General features: G+C 37.2%; 1 protein-coding gene and 2 long non-coding RNA genes across 4 annotated transcripts in view; 1 reads left to right on the top strand and 2 right to left on the bottom strand.

Annotated features, from left to right (window-relative positions):
• LOC126699723 (uncharacterized) overlaps positions 1-14348 on the bottom strand; it is a 31090-nt gene extending 16742 nt beyond the window's left edge. Inside the window, exon 1 of the long non-coding RNA XR_007646874.1 lies at positions 14124-14348. This is a non-coding gene — a long non-coding RNA (uncharacterized LOC126699723). The remainder of the gene's footprint in view (positions 1-14123) is intronic.
• Positions 1-18802, top strand: part of LOC126699724 (uncharacterized) — a 28318-nt gene extending 9516 nt beyond the window's left edge. Inside the window, exon 2 of the long non-coding RNA XR_007646875.1 lies at positions 18522-18802. This is a non-coding gene — a long non-coding RNA (uncharacterized LOC126699724). The remainder of the gene's footprint in view (positions 1-18521) is intronic.
• On the bottom strand, positions 17147-21740 carry LOC126699721 (silicon efflux transporter LSI2-like). Of its 2 annotated transcripts, none has more exons than XM_050397683.1 (4): positions 21592-21740; positions 19309-20543; positions 18972-19161; positions 17147-17655 (listed from the first exon to the last, which is right to left on the bottom strand). In XM_050397683.1, exons 2-4 carry the CDS (start codon positions 20443-20445, stop codon positions 17393-17395), a joined length of 1590 nt encoding a protein of 529 aa, XP_050253640.1. In that variant the 5' UTR covers positions 20446-20543; positions 21592-21740; the 3' UTR covers positions 17147-17392. The 2 variants fall into 2 exon arrangements, with proteins under 2 accessions (XP_050253640.1, XP_050253641.1); XM_050397684.1 differs by having other exon boundaries at positions 19309-20539.
• Between the last annotated feature and the right edge of the window lie 670 nt (positions 21741-22410).

The raw sequence follows: 22410 nt of genomic DNA, 5'->3' as shown, positions 1-22410 counted from the left end.
TGCAACAAAATGAATTTTTAGTGACGAAAATTAGTGAGGAAATATTTTTTGTCGCTAAAAGTACAGCTTTAGCGACGAAATATGAATTTCGTCACTAATAATGAAAAAAAAATTATAACATTTAGCGACGAAACATAATTTTTGTCGCTATTGTGATCTGAAAAATGGGTGCTAATAGCGAAAACTTTGGCGCGAACTTAATTAATCTATAGCGACGAAATATTCTGTCGCTAAAAGTTGAAATTTTTAGTGACAAAATATTTCGTCATTGTAGGTATTGCTATGGATAGTATTAGTGACAAAAATCATTTCGTCGCTATAAGGAAGATTTAGCGACGGAAAATAAATGTCGCTAAAAGTAATCGTGGTTTTACATTCCATTGTTTTAGTGACGAAATCACAAGTCGTCACTAAAAGTATGCTATAGCGATGAAATGGACTTCGTTGCTAAAAACATTTAAACCCTGATACCTATTGCAACGAAATGGACTTCGTCGCTAAAGACCTGACTATATATATATACCCCCCTTTTATTTCTTCATAACTTCCCTAAAGTTTGAGCACACTCTCCTTGCCCACACCGTCAATACCCATTCTCCTTGCTCACCTGACCCACACCACCTCCCACCGATTTGCCGTCCCTTCACCTTCCCACCGGTTTGCTGAACTCGCTGATCTCGAAATCTCCACACGGAGTGACCTATTGTCTCCTCACCTGGCGTCTCGATTCTTGTGACCTCAGCGACCCATCGTCTCCTCTCCAACGACGATCTCGCCTCCACATTCGCGTGACCTTCCTCGTCATCTCTACCCCCATTATCTTCTCTACCTCTTCACCTCCATCATCATAATCACACTGTTCATCTTTTTTTCTTTTTCTTTTTTTTTTCAAAATTCTTTTAATTTTATTTTAATTCTTTGAATCTCTTTGGTGTGATTGAAATTGCTTTTAATTTTTCGAGTTAATTGTTATTCATGTAATTGCTTTGAATGTTTGGTTTGCATCAATTTTTTATTTTTAGTTTTTTTCCTAGTTAACACTATGAAGTTGCTTCGCTTTAAATTGAGAGGTGTTCAAGGAAACTCTAAAAATGGTGAGCAAGGAAACCCTGATCAGCATCTTCAAGCTTCGGCTTGTTGCAAGCATTTTAATGCTTATGATTTGGACAATTGGAATGGTGTGGACCGATTTCATTTTGATGCTCGGGTAAGTGTTTCTACTTTTTCAAGAATGTTTTTTTTTTTTTTTTGCTCTTTCCTGTTTTTGTTTTTGTTTTTGTTTCAATGATTCCTCCTTGGTACAAGTGCGTTACTTTTTTTGTTTTAAAATGAATTTAATGCAAATTGGATTGGTGGATGGGCTTTTATTGTGTCATGGCATTTTGTGCTCATGATTTGTGGGTTTTGTTTAATTAATTCTTAGTTAATGATAGAAATAATTGTTTTTCATCGGTTTATCTTTTGAGTTTTGTGTCTGTTTGGGGGTAAAAAAGCAGCTTCGAAAGAAAACTAGTAAAAGAAAAGTAAGCCACCAGAGAAATGGGATTCTTTTTTTGCGTAAATGCATTTTTAGTCCCTACATTTTGGCTTTTTTCCATTTTAGTCTCTACATTTTAATTTTACCACTTTTAGTCTCTAAACCAATTAACGCGTGTTATTTTCATCCTTTCCATCAGTCAGCCGACGAAAATATCTGAAGTGGCTGACAGAGGAATTAAAATATTATAACAAATGCCACATCAGCATCTAATTTTTTTTAAGAATAATTTATCAATTTTAACTAAATAAAAAAAAAAAAAACAGATTTAAAAACAATAATACATAAATTTAGATCAAATTTAAAAACACAAAGAACACAATAACAAACTATAGATCCGTATCAAATTAAACATGAACAATAAACATGAAAAGAGCTATCCCAGCCATGGTCGACTCTCATTCACTCTCATTTTATACTTCTTTTTCTTCGTTCTTTCCAGATCCATTACTTGCTCTATTTGTGTTTGTATCTTTCTTTTCCTTCTTTCTTTTCAAATCCATGACTCTCTTTTTCTCTCTCTCGGTTCTTGTTTCTTTTCAAATTTTGAATTTTTGATCTTGTGTTTATGTTAAAATATCATAAACTGATGGGTGTGGCCATGGATCTCGACCATGGGGTGGTGCGATTGCCGATCTGCTTTTGGGGTTGCTTGAGAGCCTTCCGGGCACCACTCCGGTGATTGAAGAGAATAAGGCGTAGCCTTTGGACTTACCGGAGATGCGGTTGGTTACTGCCTTGCAATCCTTGGTGACCGCCTTTGGGTTTTCTCAAACCTAAAAAAAATAATCAAATCCAAAAATTATCAAACCAACGGCAAGTAGATCTGCTTATCCCTCTTCTGGGTTTTGATCATGGAGGCTTCGGTGCTTGGTGGGCAACATGGATCAGAGAAAACGATGGGCAACACAGCATCTGCCCCTTGTATGTGTTGTGAAACTCAGATCAGTGGTGGTGGTTGTGGTTTCCTTCCTCACCATTCACCGCCATCAGCCACCATCAAGGTAACCTCCTTGATCTCTCCCTCTATCTCTTCTTTTCTTGGACTCACCCACTCGGTGCCTCTTTCTTTGATTCGTGATGGTGTGGGGGGTTTGGGTTGTTCAATGGTTCAAAATATGTTTGAGTTGTGGTTGAAATTTGATTGTAGGATTTAGTGGTGATGGATCTAGTAGTGGTGGTGCTGGAGGTCATTCGGGTTTGGTGCTGGTGGATATGGGTTAGTGTGGCAGATTGTAGTGGTGGTCATTGGGTTTGATGGTTTAGGTTTTGATTTTTGTGGAAGAACACAACACCCATTTTTTTTATTTAATTTGCAATTGTTTTTTGGTGGAAGAATGTATACAAATTTTGGAATAGAAATTCTTTGAGTACTGTTCTTGTTATTTGGGTTTGTGTTCTTATTATATGGGTTTGTGTTCTTGTGTTCTTATGATTTGGGTTCATGTTCTTGTGTTCTTGTGATCTGGGTTCATCTTCTTATTTATTTTTATTCAAATTTCATGTATTTTTATGTTTTAAATTTTGTTTTTATGTTTTTTAATTTTGTTAAAATTAATATATATTTTTTAAAATTAGATGCTGACATAGATGCTGATATGGTATTTATTATTATTATTATTTTGCCACGTTAGCATTTAGCATGCCACTTCAGATATTTCTATCGGTTGAATGACAGAAAGGACGAAAATAACACGCGTTAATTGATTTAAGGACTAAATGTGGTAAAATTAAAATGTAGGGGCTAAAAGTGTATTTACGCCATCTTTTTTTACAAAAGTTGTAGTACATTTGGGACAAAATAGATATTTCCAATAAACATTTATATAATTATAATTAACCTGTGACAGACTGATAGTGTTGTCTTTAGTGTTTACAAAACCGCATCCTGTTTGGTTGTGAAAAAGTTTTATTAATGAATTTAATACACACTAGACTACTCTACCGACCTGAGTGATACTATGGACACTACTCCAATGCACCATGGTATGAACTTGAATTTTTTTTTTTTAAATAAAACAATTATATGAACTTTGAGTATAAGATAAAATAAATAATAATTAAAAATATTTATTTATTTATTATATTATTGGTATCAAATTATAATCATTATCACATCATTCATATTTGGTTTTTACTAACCCACGCCCTTAAGATCTACGTTAGTAAATCATTTTAAGAATTTTTTTTTATAGAAAACTAATTTTGGTCGACAATTTTTTTATAAAAAATTTATAAAATAGATTACCTTAACCGGATGCCTTCATATATTACCAATAAACATTGTATTAAAATTATCTATTTAACATTTTCTTTTGTGTTTAAGTCAAGTCAGTTTCACTTCAACAGATTTTCTGTACAAAATCTTTATCTACAACACTGTAACAGCAATTACATTCAGCTTTTAGCTACTGATATTTTACCTGGGTTTCAGGTCTCATTGCAAGATTTAGCAGACACCTACCAACCTCCTTTACAGAGTTGTGTAGAGCAGGGGAAAGCTAGTGGAATAATGTGTGCCTATAACTGTGTCAATGGGGTCCCAGCCTGTGCTGACTTCAATCTCTTATCCTTGACTGCTAGAGGAAAATGGGGTTTCAATGGGTAATTATCATTATGTTATTCTATGCATTAATCAATAACAACGTGTGAAGAGGATTACCAAAAAAGAAAAAGTTATGTGCAAAGAATTGTTGTTTGAAATGATAATTTGAGGAGTTGAAAACCCCTTACATGCAAATAATTGCTGACGAAATTGCTACTTTTGAAAAATGATTAGCTACATAGTGTCAGATTATGATGCGGTCAAAATCATGTTCGATAGTCATGGATATACCAAAACACCAGAAGATGCTGTTGTTGATTGATGAAGCGTGAATTCGTAAGTTGAGGTGGGCAGATGGAACTCCTTGTCAGCGCGAATGTATCTTCTATGAGGGTCACCAGTGTGGTGCCTGCCACAACGCCTCCGATGCCAAAGTTAGAACAGAAAAGCACTTTGTGAAATGAGAATGGAGGAACAAGATAAAAATGGGTACTTTCTTATAGTGTGAATATATATATACTTTCTGTTAACAATGTGAGGGCTTTATATATGTGATTTTGGTTGCTAGTCGTTGGGGTGTTAATGCCTTTCTTAGTAACGCCTCTTGCCCAATAATGGGGCTTTTAATAGGCTCCCAACGGTCTGCTCGGCTGGTTTCGTAACTGCTCAAGTCACTGGCTAGCTTCATTGAATGATTTTCTTGCCCTCGTTAGTGATGACTGATTTCCTCGTCAATAGGGATGACCTCGTCATTAGCGTTGACTTCGTCAAGGGAACGTAAACTCGTCACTCCAATCAGCTGCCCCCCAGGTTCTGTGGTCGTCTGTGACGTGTCATGAGGACCATAGAAGATAAAGAGTTTTCTTGAGTTGCTTGTCACTCTTGGGGTTCTGCTCCGAATTTAATGCATGGTGGTGGCGCAACACGCAATGTGGCCACGTGACGCATGCTGATTGAGGGCGTTAATGGCATGACCCTTAGGTTTCCGCTATTTTTTAGTTTCCTTGGATTTTTGGTTTCAAAACTTTTCTTTTCCTTCACTTTAATTTTTGCTCTGAGTATTATTTTTCTCGTTTATTCCTGCGATTGCTCCGACAACGTTTCTCTTCGAATTTTCCTGGCTTCAATCGTTTTACTCTTCAAGGTACGCTACTCTTTTATTCCTCTTCTGTTCCCCTTTCCTCAATAATCTTCTTATGAGTTCCTGATTTTTCTTTTGCCCTTTGCTTTTGTTGTTTTTTGTGTTTGATTTTTGGGTTTTTAGGATTGTATTCCCTTTTCATGGTCAGTTCTGCTGAGGTTAGGGTAGCTTGCCCCTCGGTCTCTTTCTTTTTTGCTTGTTTAGGGGCGGCTTTGGGTGTTTCCGGTGACTTTTTCCCTTTGGTTGGGGACTATATTTTTGAAGGTTGTGGGTTGAGTGTAGTTTTAGGGGAACTATCTCCAATATTAGGCCAGTCACTTGCTTGGTTTGAGGGCGAAACGAAAAGGATGTCGGAGGTGAGATCTAGCGATCTAGAAACTGGGTTGTCGTCCAGCGAAAGCCCGGTGGAAGGCGATACAGCTGTCTCCGTCCCTCGTCAGGTTAGGGCTTTTTACGCCCTTGGGGAGGAGTGTGGGCTGGATGCTGACACCGTGGCTAGGTTCAAGGATAGATTTCAGTTTCCTGCACGAGTTCGTGTTCGTCGGTCCGGTACTGAGGATCGGGCCTGCCACTTCTTCCCTGGTGAAGTATGCTTCTACGAGGTTGCTTTCACTTGTGGGCTTAGACTACCCGTCCATCCGTTGGTGATGGAGCTTTTAGGTTATTTTGGTATTGCTCTCGGGCAACTTATGCCCAATTCATGGAGGATAGTGATCAACTGTATGGAGATATGGTTGGCTGCTAACGAGGATATGATCAAGGTGAGTGAGCTCGTCTACCTTTACCGCCTAAAAGAGTCAAAAGAGTACGGGTAGTATGAGCTAGTCCCTTGGGCTAGGAGGACTAGAATCGTCAAGGGTTTAGCCTCGTCATTCAGGTATTGGAAGTCCCGTTTCTTTTTAGTGTCCGGGGACGAAATTGAGACCCCTTCTAGCGAGGCTTGGGGTGATATCCCAAGGTTGCTCCGTCGGTGGGGAACCCCAAACTTAGGTGTGTCAATGTTTCTCCTCATCTATTAATCTTCATTTTGCATATGTGGTCGTCCCTAATCCCTTTGGTCATTTCTCTTGGCAGTTAAAAGACGCCCCAAGTTAAAGAGCAAGTACCAGGGTCGTGTTGAGAAGGCAATAGAATACGCCAAATCGATTGAAAGTTGGGAGGACCTTGTGGACCCACTGACGCTTGCATTCTATTGCTTAGGCCCGGACCCATCTCCCTACGTCTTGCGCAGCATCAATATTGAGGAAAAGAAGAGTAAATATTGACTTCGTCAGTATTCATTTTCTCGTCTGTACTTGGATCTCTGAGTTTTTTTTATATTTTTTTATATTTTTTATATTTTTTATATTTTTTAAAGAGATGACAACCAGGTTTAACAAGGACATGTACGCTAAGATGAGGTCCAAGAAGGACGAACCTTTGGCGAATATTGGGAAGAGGGTGGTCCGTATCACGGGGAAGGGTCCGTCCATTCCCTCAGTTACAGACGCCACTCCCATCGTCTCTGGAGTTGAGAATGTACGGACGGCTTCTCCGGCTACCTCGATTAAGGAAATCCCTACCCCTTCCTCCAAAAGGCAACGAGTGTCGGGTAAGGAGAAGGAGAAGGAGAAAATGGGTTCGTTCATCTGGGATGACGAGGGTGTGGCTGTGGAGCGAGCACACGGTGTTGTGAATGCTGAGGACCTCAAGGTCTTTTCCAGAGTGCCCCTTAATGTAGTTGCGAGTCAGCACGTGCACAGGATCGTCCAGGTAAAAACACTTTTGCATTCCCTTTGTTCCCCTTATATGTTTTTTTTTTTTTACTAATGGACTTAGTTTCCTTCATCAGGTGTTGGGGGAGAGCCTTTACCTTGCTTCGGAGTGCCTTACTCAAGAGGCTAAGGTGGCGTCTCTGGCATCCAGGATGGAGGCTTTGGAGAAGGAGAACTCCACGTTGAAGAAGAAGCTTATCGATTCAATGGACGAAGCTACCACTCTGAGGGAAAACATCAAGGCCTTGAATGCCGATCTTAGGGTTGAGTGTCAGCTAAACCTTGAGAAGGACGACCAGCTTCAGGTGGCCAAAGAAAAGCTTAAAACCATTGCTGCTAGGTCCGTCGAAGCCTTCTAGCAAACTGAGGAGTACTCCACAGTGCTCTTCTGTTGGTACTTCAAGGGCTTCGAGCTCCTATAGAGGTACCTTGTCAAGCATCCTACTGGAGTCGACCTGCCGAGCCTGGACCTTGAAGTGGTGGATCAAGAGATGGCTGTGGACGAGGCTGCCCAGACTTCGGCAAGGTGATGCCCCTGGTGATTCCCTCCCATCTGGTGACGTTCCTGCTGTTGACGATCTTTCTGCTGACGTTCCTATTGATGCCCGGACCTGACACTTGTGTAAAAATTTATCTTGTTGTGTATGCCCTTTATGTTTTGGGCTTTTTTATAGCAGTTTTTTTTTTTTAATCTATTTTGAGAATAATGTTTCTTGGCCCAGTGTTTTATGGGTCTTTAGAAAGAACAAGGATAATTGCCCGCTATTTTTGGGCTTTAATTGACTTTATGATTTCGCACTTACCTGTTTGGATGACTGTGCTTTTGTTGGTACCTAACATGTTTGTGGTGTTTTGAGTTCATCCATACCTTGTACTTAGCATAAATTTCTTAGCTGTGATCTCTCCATTCGTCAATGATTTGTTACTTACTCACGACCATTTAGAAGGGCTTGGATACAGCCTGAGTGTTGTTTTGATTTGTTGCAAGGTTCTTGTCCCTTTTTTTTTTTTTTTTTTTTTTTTTTTTTTTTTTTTTTTTTTTTTTTTGGTGTGGATTCGTTGGTAGCCTGAATCCATCAAGTGGGATCTTGTCACTTGCACCTACTAAAGGATTGTGCCTGCGTTAGTGGCTTGTTCCCGTCGAGGCGGGGTCTTCTTACTTGACTTATACACATTCAAGGGATATTTATTGCGTTTATGGCTTCGTTAGTGACTTACATCTGTCAAGGCGGAATCTTATCACTTAGCCATTTTTTGGTGACGTACATCCATTTAAGGAATCTTGTCACTTAGCCATTTTTTGGTGATCTACATCCATTTAAGGAATCTTGTCACTTAGGCTTCGTCAGTGATTTACATTCGTCTTGGCAGAATTTTATCACTTAGCTTTTATATGCCTTATACCCGTTGGAGGGATCGTCAGTAACTTACATCCGTCAGGGCGGAATCTTATTACTTAGCTTTTATATGCCTTACGATTGACTAGACCTGCTTACACAAAGACATTAGAGGAATAATTCTTTTATTAACTTCAAGAATGAACATATCCGTTTATTACATCTACTGGTGGTACTTTTTTAAATGCTTAATGTTCCATGGTTGAGAGAGTCTTTGTCCGTCCATGGTTTCTAGGTGGTAACTGCCTTGTCTTGAGTAGTGAATGACTCAGTAAGGCCTTTCCCATGTGGGACCCAGCTTTCCTTGGGTAGGGTCTTTAGTTGTTGTGGTGGTCTTGCGCAGGACGAGATCTCCTATGTCCAGTCGTCTGAGTTTAACCCTTTTATTGTAGTATTCGGCCATCTTCAGCTAGTACTTCGTCATCTTGTTGGATGCATTGTCTCTTACTTCGTCCAGACAGTCCAAGTTGAGTCGCAATTCATCGTCATTGCACCCTTCTTTGAACGTCCCTCGTCTGACGCTTGTTACTCCCACTTCAACTGGGATTACTGCTTCTGTGCCATAGGTAAGCCTGAAGGGGGTCTCTCCTGTTGGGGTTCTTGTTGTGGTTCTGTAAGCCCACAGGACATTAGGTAATTCTTCTGGCCAGGCACCCTTCGCATCGTCCAGCTTGGTTTTGATAATCTTAAGCAGCTTTCGATTCTTCACTTCCGTCTGTTCGTTTGCCTGGGGATGCTCCGGGGACGAGAATTGATTCTTGATTCCAAGGTTTGAACAGAAGTCTCTGAAGCCTTGGCTGTCGAACTGCCTCCCATTATCTAATATAATTGTCAAGGGAATCCCGAACCTGCAGTTTTATATTCTTCCATATAAAGCTCCGAATTCTTGCCTCGGTGATCGTTGCTAGAGCCTCTGCTTCAACCCATTTTGTGAAGTAATCAATAGCAACTAGTAGGAACTTTACCTGACCTTTACCTTGGGGTAATGGGCCGACGATGTCGATCCCCCATTGTGCAAATGGCCACGGGGAGGCTATCGTCGTTAGTCTCTCTGCTGGAAGCCGTTGCACATTCCCGTATCGCTGGCACTTGTCGCACCTCTTGACGATTTCAACAGCATCCACCTACATAGTTGGCCAGAAATATCCTGTTCGTACTACCTTGTTCACCAGGGATCTAAGGCCAGCGTGGTCGCCGCAAACTCCTCCATGGATTTCTTCCAGTATGTATCTAGCTTCTTCTTCGTTGACACACTTCAAGTAAGGCATAGAGAAGCCTCTCTTGTATAAGGCATCATTAAGGATCGTGAACCTGGCCGCCCTCTTCTTGACCTTTTTAGCTTATTCTGTGTTTTGAGGGAGGTGCCCGTCCTAGAGGAAGGACATTATGGGTGTCATCCAGCTGTTTGCGCTCTGGATGGTAAATGTTGGGACCTTTTCAATGCTGGGGTGTTTCTAGACCTCCATCTCCAAATCCATGCTAATCTCCCTTTTTTCTGATGACGCTAGCTTCGAGACTTCGTCTGCCCCTATATTCTGACTTCTTGGGATCTGCACGAACTCCACTGTGTCGAACTCCCGAGTTAGATGTTTCGTCAGCCTGAGGTACTTCTGCATCCTTTCTTCCTTCGCTTCGTACTCCCCTCTGATCTGCCCAATCACTAGCTTCAAATCATTTTGGATTAACAGGTTCTTAGCTCCAAGTGCCTTTCTAAGCCTCAATCCCGTCAGTATCCCCTCGTATTCAGCTTTATTGTTAGTAGCCAGAAATTTTAGTTGGACCCCATACTTCAGCACCTCTCCATCGGGGGTGGTTATGACAACCCCTACTCCCCCCCTCCTTTAGGCTAACGAACCATCAGTTTGTATCATCCATCTATCAACTCCGTCGGTAAGGCTGTCTTCGTCCGGAAGGGTGAACTCTGCGATGAAGTCCGCTAGAGCTTACGCCTTGATTGCTGTTCTGGGATGGTACTCGATGTCAAATTGACTAAGTTCAATGGCCCACTAGACCATTCTTCCGGCTGCCTCAGGCTTGTTCATTGATTTCTTGATCGGTTGGTCCGTCATTACAAGGATGGGGTTTGCCTGAAAGTATTGCCTTAGCTTGCGCGAGGCTACTATTAACGCAAACGCGATCTTTTCAATCCTTGGATACCTGGATTCAGCCCCTTGGAAGGCTTGGCTGACGTAATAAACTGGGAGTTGCTTCGCGCTCTCTTCTTTAAGCAGGGTTGCACTTACTGCTGAGGCTAACACTGCCAGGTATAAGTATAGGTCTTCCCCTTCTTTGGACGGGCTTAAGAGGGGTGGACTGCTCAGGTAACGCTTTAGTTCCTAGAACGCTGCTTCGCATTTGTCGGTCCAGGCGAAAGCCTGTTTCAAGGTCTTGAAAAAGGGTAGACATTTGTCTGTAGCTCTGGAGACGAACCTGTTTAAAGCTGCTATCCTTCCTGTGAGTTTTTGAACTTCCTTGACGGTCCTGGGTGACGTCATGTTGATGATGGCTTGCACTTTCTCTGGGTTTGCTTCTATTCGTCTTTGGGACACCATGAATCCCAGGCCTTGAGACTACCCCAAAAACACACTTACCTGGATTCAACCTCATCTGGTATTTTTTTAGGGTGGCAAACATCCCCTTCAGGTCGTCCAAGTGTGTTCTTCCTTACTTTTGATGAGCATATCGTCCACATATACTTCCATGTTCCTTCTGATCTATTGGCCGAACATTTTGTTCACCAGCCTCTGGTATGTAGCTCTGGCATTCTTTAATCCGAAAGGCATTACCTTGTAACAATAGAGTCCTTGACTCGTGATGAAAGCAGTCTTCTCTTGGTCTTCCTTAGCCATCCTTATCAGGTTATATCCTGAGAAAGCGTCCATGAACGTCAGTAACTTATGCCCGGCTGTAGAATCCATAAGCTGGTCTATTCTCGGTAGAGGGAAGCTGTCCTTTGGGCACGCCTTGTTCAGGTCTGTGAAGTCTACACACATCCTCCATTTTCCACTTGCTTTCTTCACTAGGACGACGTTCGTGAGCCACTCAGGATAGTACACTTCCCTGATGAACCCTGCCGCCAATAGTTTGGTAACTTCGTCTACAACTGCTTGATCTTGTTCTGGGGCAAAGACTCTTCGCCTTTGCTGGATGGGTTTTCGCTCCGGATCCACATTCAACTTATGCTGGATGACTTCTGGAGCTATGCCCGGCATGTCCTCGTGGCTCCATGCGAAGACGTCTATATTCTCTTTAAGGAATTTGATAAGTTTTGTTCTCATCTCAGGGCTTAGCGTCGTCCCTATCTTTGTCGTCTTGTTCGCTTCTCCTTCAACCAGTTCCACTATTTCCAGGGCTTCCATTTTGTCTTCATCCTTCTCTTCAATCATCCATGTGTGATTCTCCTTCGCAGCCAGGACGGCTTGATAACATTCTCTGGCCAGGACTTGATCTCCTTTTACTTCGCCAACACCGTTATCTGTTGGGAATTTCACCTTCAAACAGTAGGTGGACGTGGCCGCTTTCCATTTGTTGAGTGTGGGCCTGCCAATGATGACATTTTCATCAGATTCTTTATCTTTAAAGTACAACAGAACTTCATAAACTTTTATTTTTAAAGAACAGCTTTTCTTTTCATCAGAAACTTCTTCTTTTCATGGGAGCTTTCAACTTTTCATAATGCATTTAAACAAAATCATTCTCTCATGATCAATAACATAATATAGCTGTTCATCACATATTGGTTAGTCTATATTTGATAAGTTTGTACTTGGTGCATGTGCACAACAAAGAAGGCCTCATCACATTTTGGTGCCCTTGTGTGTATAATATTGTCCTCTTTTGGAGGCCTGATGGCACATCCCCTTAAGGTTTTGTTCCTCCCCGCCGTCCGTACACATTGGGGAGAAGGCCTTGTTCATATTAGAGTTATGAGCAGCCTCATTTCCTCCACTTTAAATGGCTAAACAGATAACATTTTCCATGGAAAGCTAGTAATTAACCTTTACTGGCCAAGTTTAGATTACTAGAGAACATAACCCAAAAACATTTCATACTTATATATCATACTGAAATTTCTTATTTTGCATAACATTTCATAATAATAGCATTTCCATTCTTTTCTTTAAACATCATGTTCGTGGAAATTAGTAATGGCATCAATATGCTTAAATCATATACATAAGGTTTCGAAAGCTCCCGAACATATCTTTGTTTGAAACATGATTATATGTCATATCTCTAATAAAAAACCCTTTTAATACATCATATACTTTAAAATAATCTCATGACTTACCAAATGCTCATATAACTTATTCCTTACCTGAAAGGAGAGGAACTGAAAGCCTACAATCGAATGAGTTTAGACTTGAGAACTGGTAACACCTAAACCAAATATCAAAACTTATTACTTAATATCAATTATTCCTTATCATAAACTTACACATTCATCTCAAAACCTATTTTAAACTTAATATCAATTATTCCTTATCATAAACTTACACATTCATCTCAAAACCTATCTTTTAAAATCAAGGAAATCATAATCCCACCTCAACGAGGTCCCCACAAACATATTATGTCTCATATTTATATCATATCTCCAGAGGAGCCAACTTCATTTCAAAAAGGTGCTTTGAGATTAGGGCAACAATGCATGCATAGATATAAAATCCTTTAAGCATGGTCATGTAACCATATACACTCATATGGCAGCATACAACACGTTGAACAAGCTAGCAACATGAAAAAACAATAGAATGGTTTAGAATCTCTCCTTTATAGTACTAAACCTTGAACCAAGTTATAAAAATTTTATCTATGATCCAGACATACCAAATGATAAGCATATTAATTTATAGCTCATAAGATTCACCCGAACTTTAGAATTAAATCCTCAAAGTAAGAGTTATCATTTACTGTTTATTTTTCATTTTAGCAGTATATGCCTCATTTGTAAAATACAAATGGGCTATCTAAACACATCCAATCTTCATGAAAATTTACAGAGCAACTCCTATGGATGTCTAGTAAATACCATATTAATTTCAAAGTCAAATAATGAAAATATGATTTACTAAAAATCATATAAGACAACGTGTTCAAATCTATCATGACAGAATTTCATGTAAATTAGAAATTAAACCATTATTTTTATATTAATCCAAATGCTGTGAGACCACTTCCATTACAACTATATGTGTCTTAGCATTCATAAGAACTACTACTAGTATCCTAATTCATTGTATACAATTTAATACATAATTTATCATGCGTAAACACAGAATCTGTCACAAAGGCAGCTTTGAAACATTTTTTTGTAAAATCATAAAATGATTGCAAATAGTCTTATTATCATATGTGGATTTTTATGCACTCATTAGACATGTTAGAAAACACTTGCATACAATCATTTAACCATTTATAGCAAAATTAAATACAACAAAAATCCCAGTAGTAACATCAAAAGTACTCATCCTAACTTTTTCTTACTTCCTTAATCATATACAATCATTATTTAGTAAAAACCTTAATCTACCTTCAACAAATTACCAACACAGTTTCAAAGCTTCTTAAAACAGCATATATATATATATATATATATATATATAAACCTACAAGTTCATAATTTCCTAATTTCACAAACCACAAATTTTAGCTTCTAACAATCATATTAGAGAACATAGAAGTGAAACTAAAGCAAACCATACCACCATTAAAATACCCATAACAGAAAATAAACATATATACTTACCCACAACTGAAGTTGAAACTTTAGTAAGAGTTTGATTCCTTCTTAGAGAAAGATATATGGTTTCGGTGAGAGAGGGAGGGCTGTTGGTGAGAGGTAAGGTGCTGCCATGTGGGAACAAGGGCAGAAGAAGGAAATAAGAACAAAGAAAAAAGATTAGGGAAAGGAGAATTAGAGCTGAACCTTCTGGTGTAGTCAAGAAAAGATAAGGGAGAAATGGATTTTGGGTAGGGCACGTGTAATGCTAAGAGAAAAGGGTTGATGGGTCACCCTTTAAACTTTTTTAAAATTACTTTCCACCCCCCTTATAAGCTTATATTCTATAAAGACCCAAACTATAAAATAACTTGGCATATAAACTCTTACCTTAAACACTTAATTAAACACCAACAAACTATATATCTAATAACTTAACCACTTAATATAGTTTTGTACATACTTATTATATATTCATAATACAATTAGCCATTCAATTATATACAATCTTTACAATTCTTATTCAAAGGCATTATAAAGTTATATGTTTATTAAATACTCTTCTATTAATTATAGAAAGAAAGTGGCTTAAAATAATAATTAACCATTCAAACACATAGTTTAACTATAAAGTTGGGTCAGGGTGTTACAAATCTTGTAGTTTAACTGATTGATACCTTATTGTGTTTCCAACATAGAAATTGAGGGTTCAAATCCTCACCCCTAACTATCGATATATATATATATATATATATATATATAAAATTCAATAATTTTCCTTGTAAAAAAGTTTGTGTGTGTTTTTACGAATTGAAAATTGCATGATATAGTAGTTAATATAGATAGGCATGTTTCATGCCTACTAAAAATGAAAATATCCTTAAAAAATATTTTTTTGAAATATTTTTTTGTTGTGTTTTTTTTGCCCCCTTTTTGTTGGACACTATTTCAATTGTTGCAAAAACAACTAAATTTGATCAAGAATACCATATTTCAAATTAGTTTTTTCCCACATAAAAAAAAAACAAAAAAAAACCAACTATTTCACATATAAATCTTAGAAAAATGATATTAAAATTTCATTATGCTTAAAATAATTAATATAATAAAATAAACATATTTATTTTATTAGTAATTTTTCTAATTACATAAGGGAGTTAGAACATTTAAATGGTTAAGATTAATATTAGCAAATTTGTAAATATTTAATTTTTATGGCTTTTGTGTCAATTGTTATTAAAGAAACAAAATATGAGGAAGAATGTCATATTCTAAATTTATATTATAATTGCAACTAAAAATGATTTCTTTTATGTCAGTTCACACCCTATCCATTTTTTTGTTCATAAAAAAAATATAAAAGAATTGTGCCACATCACACAACCTCATGTTGAAAATTTATTGATTATTAACTTTTTTGATACAAGATAGAATTTCTACTCTAGTCTAATCTAAGTGTATATGTATGTAAAACTCCCTCCTGGAGACTCGAACCCCGACTTTTGCCCCCCACACCCCATAAACATTTATACTTGTGGAGTGACCATCGCATCAAAGCCTTTCCTCTAATATTAATAATCTAACAAAAGCCATATGTATTCTATAAACTTTACTGTTTCTTTCTTATCCTTAATATTAGATTAAAACAGTCATTGCGATGTAAATAATTTAAATATTATTAATACTATCAGTGATACTTAACCAATACATATATTAGTGGTGACAGTTGAAAAAACCGATTTTGACTCTTTAAGTGTTCTAATTAGTGGATTGACTCTCACTTGTATACAGAATCAAACAATAATAGTTTGCTACCACAATAATGAAGCAGTCACAAATATGTCACCACAATCTAAACCCATTAAAATAAAGAATAAAGTAGCATTAGGATTTGAACTCTAGACTTCTACACAAACGAACTTGTCCACACCAATTATGAACTCTAGTAGGTTTGTGAGCTTACTAATAGAGGGTGACAATTTCTATGGTTTCAATGGAATAAATTTAGGCTCACAAGTTGGGTTCTTAACATTGAACCAACATGGGAAGTTTTTTTGTTTAGAATAAGAAGAAAGGCACATTTAGTCTTTAGATCTACTTTGTATAGCAAATATCTTATCTTAAAATTTGTCTCAGAGGGCATTTAAAGGTAGGTTAAGAATCATCACTTCAATAAGTTTTTGAGTCAAGTTAAAGACTAATAGCTATGTAATTTACTTGAGCGATGGTTAAATGAGAATCATGTAAATTTCTGCCTGACTTCAACGATTGCTCAATCAAGTCCTAACTTTGCTTGTGCAGGCCTTAGGAACTTTAACTCCTTGATGCAATTCATTACACAAACTCTTACCTAACTAGATTCTCAAAAAAAGAAAAAAAAAGAAAAGAAAAAAGAATTAAATAAATAACTTAATAACATTAAATTCAACTCTCCTAACACATAATTTTTCATTTAGAAGTTGCCAATACTAAATCCTAAATTATAGTAATTGGTACCCACATTGTTAGTATACTAAAGTTTTAAACAAATTGAATGCTAATGTTAATTGTGTTTATAAATTTTAAATTTATTTTTTATAATTTGATAGTCCAACGGGAAAAGTGAGATTTAAACACTGGATACATTCATTAGAAACATTAAGAAGTACTAGTTGAGCTATAAACTATAGGACTCTAGGCTATCAGTTCTTGAATATGGTTAAATGTTATCTTACAACAATGAACATTTCAAATTGACCCCATATAATTAAGTACTATAAAATAAACAAACTATAATTTGTTTAGATTTCTCAAAATATAAGTGACTAAGGCCAGAATTAGTATTACAAGATCGAATTGGGATTTGAATATATAATTATAGTAGTCTGAATTCAGAAAGGCTTCTTCTTTCTAAACTCTGACCTGTTTGATATTTTTATTTCGTTTTTCATTTCCGACGAACATGCATATGTCTATTTATGAGATGTACATCCTTATTTTGGTAGACTGAAAAAAAAAAAAAAAAAAAAAAAAGAAGGTAGAATTCTTTTGCAATAAAAGAAAAGGAAGAATTGAACAAACATTGAGCTGGTCAAACTAATAGTATAAACATGCAAGCGATGTACAATTCACCCCATTGTTCTGTGGATGTCTATCTGAAATAATCACTCAGCAACTATTGAAAAACGTTATGATTAAATAGAGATTAAGAGAAAAAGAACATTTGTCAGCTTTGAATTGCTCAAATGTCTAAACAATCTTCCTCTACAAAATTTATTACATAAAAACATTGTGTGTCATGTGTAAGAGCATGAAAATCATCTTATAAGTGTCAAACCAATGGCAGTGACTATAAGAGTTGAGGGGACTCCAAATTTGAGATGGCTCCAAAAGGATAAAGTGTACCCAAGTTCGGGAGCTCGGCGAGCCTGCTCACACACGATTATGTTGGCAGCTGATCCCAATAATGAGAGGTTCCCAGCTACTGTGCTGACCCAAGCTAAGATTAGCCATGCCTTCTTCTCATTAGCTGCAGAAACTGCAGTTGCCGATAGTGCCACTTGTGTTCCAAGAAAGAGAACTACACAATATTAACATGAGTTATAGGAACTCTAGTGTAAATAGTTTTAAAATGGCCTTTATGATGCCGAATAATGGCTTACAGCAGACAAACAATTTATCATAAATCAACAAAGTGTTGGGGAAAAAAACGAAATGAAAGAAATGAACATTAACATGAACCTCAAGAATGTTCATAACAAACGGAATACAGCATCAACTTAGAGATGTTTCACCAAAATCATTAGATACTTTTTATATAAAAGAAAAACCTAACTAGTCTATTAAGGATCCATAGGTGATCCCAAAATTTTGGGACTAAGGCTTTGTTCGTTGTTCTTGTTGTTGTACATGAAAGAAAAACAATTCTTAATCAGAGATGCAGAAAGAAAGATTAAACCACAGTGCTAGGCTACCTGCTCATTTATGAAAAACAATCTCACAGATTCAGTGCAAGAGCATCCCTTGTTCCCTATATTATGTACACAAGGGCCATGGATAACTGAGAGCCTTGTCAACTCACAGTTATCATTACTGGTATAAAAATCCCTTTGTTACTGAAAGGAAATTTTCCTTCTAGCACAAACTGCAGAATGTTTGTTGTTTAATTGAATGCTATGGCAGAATTCTGAGGGGGTAAGCATATCCAAAAATTGTTTATGGTTTTACAAAATGTCAATTGAAAACAACAACTTGGTGAGAAATGCTGTTGTCGTTGCAATTATCCCGAGACTTTGAGAAATGACCCAGAAGGGTGCCAGTTTGTGTACAAAGTGAATTGAAAGACAATTCTTAGACTGAAAGACCTGTTCAGTAAAATGGTGGTGTACTATCAGCTTGAGTAAGATTTGAACATGCATGAGAAAGGTTAATGTCAGTTGTATCAAGTGTTTTTTTTGAGAAGTGAAATTGGGAAGAATCTTGACAAAGGTTAATGTCAGTTTGTCTCAAGTAGAGAAAGGATAAGAAGTGAAAACCAGAAATATGCAATTAAAAAATAAAAACTGGGAATACTATGATATCCCGAAGAGATAATCTGTATGCAAAGTCCAAATTATACACTAACATATTCCCCAGAAATCTAAAGACAGCACAACAAACTTATATGCATCCCAATGTTGAATTAGTCTCTGTACAGCTTGAAATTCTAACAAGAAAGCTTGACAAACTCGTTTTATTCAAAAAGTTGTTTAAAACGGACTTACAAACAAGTGTTAGCCTAAAAAGCTAATTTCATCTGACATATCCAAAAAAAAAAAAAAATTATGAAACAGATAATAGAAGAAAAAAAAAATGTATATATATATATATATATATGGAAGAAATCCATCAACATACCAGTTGGTACATTTGAAGCCAAATTTGACATGAGAAGTATGACAATGGCGAACATTGCTATCCCACTAACACGATCGATTTTTGAATAGGGCTCTATAAAGTCCCATAGAGTTTTAGGGATTCCGGTTTCGTTAAAGCCTTGGACTGTGATAAACATTCCACAAAAGAAAAGTAACAGAGAATAGGAGACCTGGCAAAGAAGAGAAATAAACTTGACATATAGTAAACTCTCCAACAAGCAATCAATGGTCATAATCACCAACAAGTTATGATTTACAGTTTTTTGATAGGGAAAAAATAATTTAAAGGTAGAAAGCAACGTGCTTGCAGATTATACCTTTTCAAGGCTTGTCCTAGCATCCCTGAAATCAAGAACCATAAGAGCAAGCGCAGCAGTAATTGCAGTCCACGACATATTTAGACCCAGAAGCAAAGCAATCAACATTCCTATAGTAACAAGGTAAACACCTGATTTCCACAATATTTTTTTCCATCTTGTGGTCAATGATGCAACTCTCTTTGAAGGCATTGTTTCCTCCTTTACCTGAGAAGATACATCATTTGCTGCCTCTTTTGGTGCATTAGAATTTCTTGCAGACTCCAATGTGCCACTAGGAACCCCTTGGATTTCATTCGCACTCGGAATTGATCGGTTCCTAAGGTTCTCAACCTGTCCCATTGGAACACTCATGCCAGGAGAGCTTTGCACAGCCATAACTTCCCATCTAGAGTTCCATTCCGGAGAATTGAAGGATGTAAAATGTGACATTGTGGCTGGTGAAAAACGATGAGAATTCACTTCCTCCTCTGCAAGAAGTTCTACAGCTATATCTTCCTCAACCTTTTCAATAGATAACAACTTCCAGTACATACATAGAAGAAGTAGGGCATTGACAATTACACCCATGATCATTGCAGGGAGAATTCCTTTTAGAAAATTTCCAAAAGATATCTTGCTCTTAACGGCTATAACCAAGTTTTGGGGGTTGCCAATTGGAGTTGCTGCCGACCCAATATTTGCACTAGAGGCCAGGGCAAGAAGGAAAGGATGAGGTGGGAGATTATGTTGCCTTGCAATTTTCAAGACAAATTCAGTCAAAACTACACAAGTGGTATCATTAGTAAAAAAAGCACTTGAAATGGCAGAAATCAGGCAGACTCGACAAATTAAATCCTTTGCCCCTCTACTCTTCCATGAGAGCAACTTTCCCAAGTACTTGAACATATCTGCCCTTTCAAGATATACACTGACAACCATGGTCCCAAAGAGAAGACCAAGGATTTGAAGTTCAATTGCAGCATATGCTTGATCTGCAGTTAGGACTTGAAATATGACCATTAGCATGCCCCCCAGGAGGGACCCTGCAGTTCTCCCAACTGGTAGAAAAGGAACAGCTGAGAAAACCGCCAATACCCAGAAGATTGCAAAAGCAATTGAGCCTAGAACCACTTTTACAGGAGAAGCCGAAGCCATTTTTGCTGCTCAGCGAGAGAAAATCTTGTTGTTAATGAAATTCCCTAGCTGATGCCATATTATTGCAACATCTACATGCAAGAAAAGAAATACCCTGGCTAGAAAAAACCAATTAATTAATTTAAACTGTGTTTCTGAAGTTATTCATTCAATGCAATATCATGATACTTAAGCTACAAGATAACAAAATTCATGGAAGAACAGTGAGCAAACAGCTAGAAGGCAAATAGTAAGCGTATAACAAGTGCTAGGAAGATAAGCAAGTAAAGTTGTTGCAGCAATTAATAGATTATAAGGCATAATAAAGTAACAGAACATTCAAAATCAAGAAATGTTAAGGGATTGGGGAATTCAACTAATACTAAGTAACATTAAGCACGAACTATTTATTCATAAACCAGTTTGAATAAGCCAGCTGTATGAAGTTTCCTAGAAGTAAAAAAATTTTTGTCATCACCGGGCACATGAAGAAAAGTATCAGATGTAAGTTTGCACGAAATTATTTCTGTAACTTGTAAGAAAAACAAAGACAAAAAAAGTCAATATTATGTTGTTGTCAAGAATAGCAACAAGTCCATAACGCGATATTTTTTTTGCTTGGCTATAAAAGCTTGACTGGAGAAAGCAAGATAAACCGATGGAGAGGTGATAGTTACACCAGGGACACAAATTCAACTGGTATTGTGAAATTTCACAATCGTAATTGAAATGGTGTTTTGAAAATATCATTTTACTAACATAACTAAAATCGTGTTTCGTGTTTGAAATATGACCGTGTGTAAGTTATGCAAAAACAAACAAAAAATCCTAGCGTGATCATAGGAGATCATCTTGGACAAAACCAGTTGACTAGGCCAATTACACAATTGCCTAAGGCCACCAAGTGAAAGGGCCCCAAAATTTTAGAAAAGAAGGGGGTAGCAGGGAAAAAAATATATAGTTTCAGATGAATTAGGCACATCCTTCTAACCAAAAAAACAAAAAATTTAGTAAATCCGGTTAAACATTGATTCTAAACAAAATCAATTGTCCAAAAATAACATTATTAAATTAACAAGATAAACTATAAATCCGGTCTAAGCGGTTAACCACAAAACAATCACAAATCAAAACAAATAAAAAACCTCAAATCCCTAAAATTTTTACCTTTCTCTCTGCTTCTTTCTCTCTGCTCTCCGCCTCTCTCAAGAGAAGAAGCCAGAATTCAAATAGAAAGCAGAATCTAGCCAAATATGATACTTTGTATCTATTGCAATACCCATAAATCTTGATATTAACAGAAGGAATTATTCGACTATTTTCAAGAAATGTCACTTTCATTACCATCTCAGTAAGATTCCAAGGTAAATCTCGAAAAACCAGAAATTCACAAATTCTCAGTGCAGAGAATTGTAAAAGCATACATTGATATGAACCCAATAAAGCGCCACACGTATGATCAAATGCAAAAATATCAGACTGGCTCTCTGCATGACCCCACAAGGCATGCAACTTGATTCTTGAACCAAATATGCTGGGACCCACAGCCATTTCAGTCAATTTCTAAGCTAAATCTCAACCAAATATGCTGGGACCCATGGCGGCGCTACACTTGATCTTAGCCAAAAGGCCGAGAAAAGTATTAGGCGGCGCTACACTATTCTTAGGGGGTTCAATGAACCCTGACTTCCCAAAAAAAAAAAAAAAAATTATATATAATTTTTTTTAATAGATTATAAATGAACAATAGCTGGTTCATTAACAGGTGCTGACCAGCACATGTTAATAAAGTCCTTAGTTTAATACTATAATTTTTTTCTTAAAAATACATTTGCACACCTTGACTTAAATTTTACACATCATTATTATAAGTATTTTCAACTTTAAGAATAAAAAGTAAGTGTTTGTGAATGGTATTTGACACTATTTTTTATAAATTTATATTATCTGTGTGAGTGTGTCTAATATTGATTACGTATATTACTT

The sequence above is a fragment of the Quercus robur genome, chromosome 9, assembly GCF_932294415.1.
Source record: "Quercus robur chromosome 9, dhQueRobu3.1, whole genome shotgun sequence".
Lineage (NCBI taxonomy): Eukaryota > Viridiplantae > Streptophyta > Magnoliopsida > Fagales > Fagaceae > Quercus > Quercus robur.
The sequence above is the reverse complement of the archived record's forward strand: the minus strand, read 5'-3'. Positions and strand labels throughout refer to the sequence as shown.